The sequence below is a fragment of the Monopterus albus genome, unplaced genomic scaffold (assembly GCF_001952655.1).
Source record: "Monopterus albus unplaced genomic scaffold, M_albus_1.0 scaffold83.1, whole genome shotgun sequence".
NCBI lineage: Eukaryota > Metazoa > Chordata > Actinopteri > Synbranchiformes > Synbranchidae > Monopterus > Monopterus albus.
Window position 1 is genome coordinate 1,169,000 of NW_018127963.1, and position 10,173 is coordinate 1,179,172.

The 10,173-nt window shown below is 41.9% G+C and overlaps 1 protein-coding gene across 1 annotated transcript in view; it reads right to left on the reverse strand.

Annotated features, from left to right (window-relative positions):
• The window catches only part of tle2b (TLE family member 2, transcriptional corepressor b), a 78,846-nt gene extending 71,569 nt beyond the window's left edge, over window positions 1–7,277 (reverse strand). The window contains exon 1 of the mRNA XM_020607047.1: window positions 6,443–7,277. Coding sequence (XP_020462703.1) covers window positions 6,443–6,466 — 24 coding nt within the window. The 5' untranslated portion in view covers window positions 6,467–7,277. The remainder of the gene's footprint in view (window positions 1–6,442) is intronic.
• Window positions 7,278–10,173: the final 2,896 nt, after the last annotated feature.

Below are 10,173 nucleotides of genomic sequence, written 5' to 3' on the forward strand. Positions count from 1 at the left end.
ATATATATATAAGAAGTCGATCACAATTTGGGCAACCTGGCACGGGCAAGCAGAGAATTAGAAAGGATTATCTGTGTGGCCGTAACCATCCCTGTCTGTCGGTGTGTGTCTATATGACTGTGGGCTGGAGGGCCAGCAGTAAAACTCTTGATATCAGCCACAGTGACAGCACCAATCAGTGGGATAAAGAAACAAAGGTTTATTCCCCAGAGTTGATTTAAAATGTTGCTTAAGCATCACATTTAAAGAGGCCCTGTTTAGTTTTCTCAGGGAAAAAAAGCTATCCATGAGGTCTGACGAACCCTTAAAAGATTTGCAAAGTCAGTTTTTAAAAATACATACATTTTTGCATTGTCTATATGTACGTTTACTCTCTAGCTGAAGTCATTTTTTCACTGCCTTTGTGGAAGCATTTCTATTTTCTGTTGTGCACTACTTAACTGCTGATCAATACGAAACCTATTGCAGGATGGGAATCGCATCACCTGCGCGCACAGTGCAAGCAACTAGCAACTCCACAGGGCACCATTATCTCCTGCATTTTCCTTGCCCTTGCGCCGAGAGACGAGGCCAGCACCACCACACTGTCATCAAGCAACTGTCACAACCACAGTTTTTTAGTGGTATAACTATCAGAAGAACCTACTTGAAGAAACTTTCACAACTAAGTCAGGCAAATTTGTCAAAGTTGAAAAATTTAACTTCCTTCTGTTCCCAATTAACAGCTCCCAGTGACACTGGAACAATCTGGCTCCATCGGGTGACTTGCATTACTTCCTTTCAGTCATGCTTCAGTCTTTTTTCACATTTTGCCTCAGTATTAGGTCAGTATGGTGCTATCTGTCTCTCTGTCAGACTCTCTGCCTGTCTGTCTTTCCGTCACATGGAAGTCTTCTGTTCAAGCAGCTGCCTGCTTTTCCACCACTGGCAGCGCCTGCATGAGAAAGACAGCAACTGTGACACAGATGCAGGTCTGGGAGTGATTGGGAAAGAAATTATTCTATCTGCTTCTCTTCTCTATCTGTTTAGCCCCTGGCACACTTTCTACCAACACGAGTGTTCACACGGTATAAGCAGGCATGCCTATGCATGGAGGCATTCATTCGAACAAAACACCTGCAAACAAAACATTTTCTCTTCCTTTCTCTTGCTGCTCTGTCATTACTCCCTCCTTTCTCTTGCCTTTCATTCTTTATTTCTCCTTCTTACTCCCTTTGTTCTTCCCTTTTCCTGTGTGTCTCAGAGACAAGTAGAGACACATTCAGATAGCACATGAAATAATAATTGGCTGGTGGAATATTTAGGAAAAGAGCATATGAACAGACGAGAAACACCAAGTGTGGAAGGTGTGTCAGCGCCCCTTGTGTACATGTCTGTGTCTGCTGACATGAGCAGCAGGGAAGATTAGAAACACCTCATTGGTTTGGATTGTGTGTGGATGAAAGACTAAAGAAAGGCTGCAGGGGAGCATGGGAGTGCAACGTAATGTACATATCCATCATCTTATTATGGAGCCCTCACATGTTCCTTTTTCTGTCTGTCTGTTTTGGCAACCTATTCAAAGGCTTTAATAACTTAGAGTGAGCCGCCCTGTCAGCCTCCTAACAACAGAAGTTAATTTTGTGTTAGTGGCCCTCTCATTGTGCTGAGAGCCTGTGAATGTCTTTGGCACTCGTTTATTCAGCTAGTCAGTCATCCAGTCTGACAGTAAATTAACAAGCCAGCATTCAGACAGTCACCCAACTAGCCAGTAAACCACAAGTCAGTCAGTCAGTCAGTCAGTCAGTTAATACCTCAGCCCACCACTCACCCACTAAATCTGCAGTGGATTACAAATCAGGGTAAGCTTGGCAGCCAACCGACTTTCTGAAGTCCATCCAAACCTCGCACTGATCATTTCTTTAAATGACAAACAAAAAAAAACACTGGATTTGGGAATAGAAAATTTGACTTTTTTAATCAGAGAACAGACTTAATCTGGGAGGCTGCTGATATTTGAGAAGACGTTGCTGGCTGCTTGTATGACTTCTTGCTTGTACCACGGGTCACCTCACTGCAGCTGTATTGTTGTTAGTTGACTCTTTGCCATTTTACAAGCTTGCTTTTGAAATACAGAATGAAATTAAATGTAAACACGATGAGAACAAAGGGAAGGAGGGGAGAATGTCACCTGTGGGAGGTGACAGCAATCCGCTGGGCTGTTTGCCGTATATGGCTTTCATTACAGCCACAAACGTTGAGGAAAAACAAACTGCCAAACACAGTTGGATGTCCAAAAAAAAAAGGACTGGTCCATTCTGTGCAAAAGCAAATAGCACACAGGTGCATGTACAAAAAAAAAAAACCTTATCAGGACGCATGCACACACAATTTATGTGGTTAAATTTGTCCTTTCACTGCAAAATTAAGCACAAATTCCATTTCATACACATTATTGTAACATCAAAATCCAACTTAAAAATACTCAAAAGGACTCTGCCCTCACTAACGGAGCACATGTGAATTCTGTGGCTACATACTTGACATCAGTTTACTTGGTCATAAAAATAAAGCGTTACCCTACTCATGGTCAAAAGAGAACGAAGCACATACTGTACACAGATGATTGAACATTTTTGCTGCAACAATATTTCATCAGTTTATTAAATTGTGCCCCACACACTGACACCCTCACTTCTTCAGCACTTCACTCCTCCTGATAATAATTCAACAGTTTTCTGGCATGTTTTATTACCATGACATACATTTCAAAAGCAGAAAGGGACTGAATGATGGTAACACAAAACAACAGAAGCCGAATCTGGACTAAAGTCCAACTTCTCCTCTCTTTCACACTCACTCTTCATTTCCTTATTGCACGCTTGTTGAATAAACTCTGTCTGAACTTCATCCTCTAGACTACAGCCAAAACAACTGCTGTCAAAAACTTGCACTGGGGAAAGATTTACACACATTGACATTTTTACATTTACACACAAACAAAACTTTCTATATTCTTCAGCTTCAAGTGAATACCAGAGAGTAAAATAAAGACCTGTAAGTGAAAGACAAGGCAGGATTGTTTGTGAGAGTGTTTGCGCTTACATGGATATATATCTGAAATGATGTAAAATATGTAGGTGTTTCTTCCTTAAAACACACAGCAGTTTGTGTCCTCTCTAACTCTGTCACTGTCTCTCTCTGTCTCTCTCACTGGGGTGTTATTCACAATCAAGAGGCTTGTACATTCACAGCAACAGTTGAGGTTAGACTGTGACATTATTTGTTGTTATTGTTGTTGGCACATAATGCACACACATGCACACAAACCGCCACTGCTCTCCTTTCGTCTTCCTCTCCCAGCTCCAAACTCGCATTTTAACAGCTGCATGCACACATGGACAAGCACTTTTGCAGGAACACAAGGACAAATACAGACATGCACATGGTGCACACACACACACACACCAAGACATACTGTACATATACTTACAGACAGCAACACAACACTTAGCAGCAAATGCATACATAAAACAAAACTGCACAAACACCTCAAACTCAATATGCACATTACATTTATACACAAACACAGCTAATACAAAAATGTATACACACAAATAAAGCACGCCAATGTGTCAAGGACACATAAAAGAAATCACACAGATGACAAATACAAAAAAAACACACATTAGCACACCTCATACAAATCCTCACACACACACACATATTCACACAGTTCTGATAATGCTTGCCACAAAAATCCAGTGGAACCAATTACAGCTCCACACGCCTGGCAAATCAGGCCTCGGTTTTAACCCTTTCCTACCAGGCAGCGGGGAGAACAAAGTCTAACATCTTTCCAGGTAAATAAATAAATACAATGGTGCTCGTTTTGTTTGTACATTTTATCTGTTCATACTAAAGGAAATGTCATTTTTGCCCTCAAATGGACACAGGGGTTTGAGGGAGCAACATTCTAGGCAGCTGTGTCTGCTCTGGATGCCTGTGGCTTACAGGAAGCAGGCCATAATGCATGACTGACCTGGTGTCAAGAATACATGAAACGTATGGGGCGAACAGAGCGCAGACTGTTTACTGGGACGTCACTTAAGTACAGTGATGTGTAGTCATGTAGTATGACCACACAATCTACCGGAGACCAACTAAAAATTGGATATATTTTGCCAAACTGCTGCCCGCACAAACAATGTACTTTGAAGTTCAATTTCCTACCTTCAAAGCAGCCTCTAGTTTCAGATCATGTCACAGTGATATGAAAATAACCTTGGAGAAACTTAAAACTTGCTACAAATTAATAATCCATTGCTTTCTGATCAAAGTCCTGGTCTGACTTGGCGGTAAAGCAAGTGGAGCCTTGAATCAACACTGATCTGAAATCGGTGACTTAAAAGTTAGCAGATGGATGACAACCTTTGGCTTTGGAAAACTGGCTGAAACATGCACATTTAAAAAGTATGGGTTTCATACAAACCCACTAACAGAACCAACATAAAAAATGTAAGTGACAAATATTAATACAATGAATATTCGCCTGCAACTGTGGGTAATTAAGGCACGTAAAGAAGAAGAATTTTATATACCTGCTGTGCTTGGAGAAACAGACTGAACTGCATATTTTACAACTAACCCTGATTTGAATTTATGGGAACAAACATACCCTTGCACATTCATATGATTGTATGCAATAACATGCACACAACGTGCATAGACACAGACCCTTTAACCATAAACACACAAAGCATGAAAATGCAGTCAACACACACACATGCATATACATACACACAACTGCTCTTTGCACCCTCACACCTCTCCACAGATCACATTTCACAGTAACACCAGAAATAAAGTTCCACTGGCAGAGGAGGGCTGCAGAGGAAGGAGGAGAGAGAGAGAAAAGACAGAGAGGGAGAAACACCAGAGAGAGACAGGAGGAGAGAGATAGAGGCTATCGATCGGTTGGAGTTGGCTCAATCTGGGATTGAACTTTATCACAACGCAGAACATCACAGCAGGAAGCTATCTGATACGCCTCGCATCTCTCATTCATTTTCATTTCTCTTTCCACCCCTGGCTGTGCCTTTTTAAAGAATTCTCTCTCTCTGTTTTCTTTCTTGGCTCTTGCATCTTTCATTTTCTACTTTTGTGTTTCACTTTTTTGTGTCTTTCATCGTCTCTCTCTGCCCTCTCTTCCAGTGGCAGGGTTATTAGCATTCTCTCTGTATTTATAATTGATTCCTCATGCCTTCCTCTTGTGAAAATGTCATTTATAATTCTGTGTGATAGCTAGCTGGCTTGCTTGCTGGCTAGTTGGCTGGCTGGCTGACTCCAAGGCAAAGTGGCCACTGACCCATTTGTAGCAGATATAAAGAGACTGACAACCAAATCTGATTATAGCAACCATAACCGAGCCCCTGTGAAATGAAGGGCCTAAGAGAGACTGAGCCTAAACTGTCATTCATCTTTCTGTGCGTATTATTCTATGTATTTAACCTTTATTTTACCTTGGCATGAAAATTTAATGGCAAATTCTAACTGCTGAGGAAGTTTGAGGTGTTAACGGGAAAGTACTCGTGCACTCTCAACCTTTCTTAGTGGTAATGGAAATGAATTAAGTGGAATTTAACTAGCAGTTACAGTCTGTGTGTGGCTGTGTGTGCACGAGCAATGGGAACGAGCGAATGGACAGCTGACAGTCAGACAGACTATTTTACACGTTACCACAAACAGCTCTTTTCCCACAAAGATGCTCCCATGCGCACGAATGGTCTCATGCACTACTACTCACACACATAGACACAGGAAAATGTACACACACAAGCTGAGAAGTGCAGATTCATTTATATGCCACCTACACAGCTAACCATGAATAAGATCTCAAAGGCACCTGGGTGTAGGTGACAGAGAGGGAGGTGGTGTGTGTCTGTCTGTGTGCGCCCGGTTCTAGTCATTGTGTGGGGTCCCAAACCTGTTTACACACGCAGACTGTGTGGACTCAGCCTCCCAGATGCTTGTCCCCACCATGTAAATCACTGTATTTCAGAGTGACAACTTGGTTTAAGATCAGGGTTAGTGTTGGGCAAGTAGCACTTATGATAAAGTTTTCAAGAGGGAATCTCTTAGATCCAACACCCCACCCCACCCCATGTCTCCCTCCTCATGTTACAGTACAGTCCCCATAACTAAAAGGCAGAGGGATGAGAGAGAGGCTGAAAAAGACAATCAAATGACAAAAAGACAAAACAATAGAAAGCATAAACCAAGAAGCAGAGAAATATAAAGAGAAATAAAGAGGAAGTAAAAAGAGGAAAGACACAACAGGAGAGACAGAGAGCAGCAAACAGAGGACAGCAGGAGGAGACATAAAAAGCAAGACTGGACATGGGAGAAATGGAGAGACAGAAAAAGAGTCAGACAGGAGAAAGAGGCATGAGGATGTACTTACCGGATGCCTGCCCTGAGGGTACATGATCCCAGGAGAGGAGAGGCTGCCAGTCCGTTTGATGGCCAGGTTAGTCCCCTGGCCCTCCACTCCTCTGCCCTCCACCGGTTACACAGCCACACACACAAACCCACACGCACACGCACACTCAGCAAGTCCGTTCTTTGCTCTTCAGTTGGGCTGAACACAGAAGTCTTCACACTTCCACGGTCTCTCTCCTCCTTTCCTTCCTGGTTCTACCTTTCTCTGTCTTCTAAGATGAATTCCTGTTGGCACACGACTGACGAGCGCTCAATCTGTCACTTCGTTTATCCAACAATGTCATGATAAAACAGAGCACCACACTTTATCTCCTTCTTTTCCCAGTGAAACTAGAGTCTCAGTCTCTCCTCGTCTTCGTCTCAGTGTCTCTCTCTTTTCCTCACCCTGTGATCAGTCAAGGTCCACTCAGTGACATGACACAGAGAATTTCATCCAGACAGGCTCCCTTCTTCTCCTCGTGCCCCTTCACCTGGCCTTCCAATGGCGAAACATACAAACATAAACAAACACTCAGCTCCATCCAAATAGTCTCTGCTTTTTCCTCCTCTTCACCCTGTCTCTGACACACTGAAGCCTCTGCCTTGACTGCTGCCGCAGAAAAGAAGAAGAAGGAAAAGAAGGAACGGGAGTAGAAGAAGAAGGAGGGAGGGCAGAAAGGAGGGACAGCGAGAAAGAGTGAGAGCTTTGTTTTTAATCTAAATGTGGAAAAAAATGCAAGAGGAAAGCAGGAAAGAACAGCAGGTCAGTGGAGGATCCAGCGGGCTTTTCAGCAGCAAGCCCTAGACTGTAATATATTGTGCCTGTTGGCTTCAACACAAACAGGACAGGCTGCTAAAGCTCCTCTTAAGGTGGAACTGAGTAGAGAGAAACACCCAGTCAGAGAGAGAGAAAGAGAGAGAGAAGCAAAGAGAGAGATGGATCCCTTTCCAGTTGTGGTCAGACAGACAAAGCAATCAGTCATGCACAAAGACTTAGGCTCACACTGATATGAATCAAGATTCACACACATACACAAACACTCTGACACTCAAATTCATAAAAGCTATGTGGACACACTTGCACAAACACACACACAGCGGCACATACACACATAGCAGTTATTTAGAGTGATAAGTTTATTAGCCATTAAAAAGCATCTTGGATGACTGTATAGCCACTGTATCTAATCATGCTTAATCACATATACTAAACCCAAGTTCAGACACACTCAGGCTGCAGTGAAGGATACTGAAACATCCTCAGGAAGTGGTCTGAGAGGCACGGCATCCAGATGTTTATAACATGTAACAAAGCAGTGCCATGTCAGACCTCATACTGTCCCCCCCAGCTCCCCTCAAACACAGTATTCACATCTGAAGAGCTACACAGAAGCACTCACTATCGATCCAGGTTCATTAGGCCAATGGCCAGAGAACTACAGAACACATAATAAGAGACCAAAAATAAAGGCACTTAATTTGTTTGGTTTCTACATCATAGGAATTACTTTGGTACAACGCAGCTGTTTTTATACAGAAATCATCACACTGTGTGACCTAACTGGTCAATGTATTCTAATGAAAACTCCGAATCAAACTAGATAATCTGCTAATCAGGTAATGTTTACTCAGATTTTGACCTGAATTTGACTCACACAGTCCAGTAATGGGCTGCTTTATTTTTTATGACTAAAGAGTTATAGTAAGACATTATTTGCATTTATAGCTATAAAAGTATGTGCAATGTGGCTACAGTAGATCAATACTCTATCTGGATACAAATCACGTGTGCCAGGAAAACAAGCCAGTGCACACACAGGAAAGTACAGGGCTTTCTAACTAACACTCCTACGTAGATGTACCGTAACTGAGCTTAGCTAAGCATTAAGTGCCTGGCTCAGGAACACTGACATGTGGCAGCTGATGAGAATCAAACCCTGAATTATGAAACAGTCTCTCTGAACAGTTGGCACCTCACACTTCAACATACACATCACAGTCCAAGAGATAATTCATGATATATAAAAGTAGCTGTAAATGTATTCATTGGCGTATTCAAGTTTTTTTTCTGCTCTTTATTGCAAGATGATAACATTCTGTCAGTGAAAGCTTTAGTGATTAGGTGGTGGGGGTGGACAACTCATTTTACTTTTCTCTTAACAGCAACACAGGTTTATTTGGAAAAAACAGAAAAGCTGGGTAGCTACCAAAGCCACCAAGAAAGTGTGCCACCTACATAAGCTTAATCAAGAGGAACTCCAATAAACAAACCTTATAGTAGAGGCCACCTATTGTGAAATGTCTGGCAAAACTGCACTGCAGAAACACCACAGCAACGTCCGCTTACTGCCTAAGATGTCACTGAAATCAATATGTCGAGTGTCTGGAGGATTACCACTGCAGCAGGGCACAAACGTCCCCATTACAGTGAGATAAAAATGTCTGCCTGCCTACTTTTGACTGCTGGCTCCCCTGCATGTTATTTAGAGGACTGCCCAGAATGGACCAAGTAAGACCTGGTATTTAAAGCCTTTCCATATACAGTGCACCAGTCTGGCCCAGGCGACTTTTCGTGCCGTTTATAATGAGTTTATCCAGGGCAGCTCTGCCTTTGAACTTGATCACGCAGCCATTAATCCGAAACTGCAGAATCAGACAGTTAGCCTTGGCATCCATGGAGGGTTTCCAGTAAGACAGAAACTGCATTTGATAACAAGCAGCCCCAAACTTCAATTAAGGTCACATATGGACATCTTATTATCCAGTGTAGTCTATTACCAAACACTATAGATCCTTTGGGAAAGCCTAATGCCACCTTATGTTAACCTCCATTAAAACTCAGCAAAGTTTGTTTGAATTTGCCCCTTGCCTCTGTTGAAATTTTAGCATTTTCACCTAATATCTGATCTGATGGTAAGTAACCACTGTGGTGTATTGATTAAGAAACTATGTATGTAAAAATGTGTCTGGGCATTTTTGGTTTATGTGGTACGCACATAAGACAGGCAGGTGTTGGACATTTAGATGGAAATAGAATTGAGGCCTTATGTTAACAGCATGAGATCGCTGACTCTAAGTAGGTTGAACCTATTACCCAGCTAGCTAAGAGAGCCCACTTCCATAAAACTATACAATCATTTGTGGAGGACCAGTAAGTTTAAGGTCATCAATTTTAAATATGGATTATAAATGAAAACAGGTAACAAAGTGATCATATATTTCTCAGTTCATAGTTTGACTTTATCATTCTGACTTCAAGTAATGAGTAAATGTGTGGATTTTTTTAAACTGAGTTCCAAAATGGCTAGTACATTTTTCATTTTTGCCTTTCAATTACTGAGCCAGTTTCTCATGACTCGAGTCTACTTGCGCAGCTGTTACACTACATTTTAACACGTGAACATTTCACTGGTTTTATCACCAAACTAAAACAAGACATTTTGTGTGCTACATTTGACGTTTACTGCCTGTGACGTCCTTCCACTCACTATTATTCATGTCACACTATGATGATTTCTATAAAGCAAGTGACTCAGAGGAATCCTAAGAAAATGAAAATTAATACCGTTTGTAATTACCCCTTGTGGCCAGAGTAGCTGCTGTTTTTCTATTGTGATATATCTCAAAATTACAAACATGGTTACATCCCTACTAAATAGGAATTGAGCCTACCCCAACACAGCATGCCAAGAGGCAGACCCTGAACTTCACACC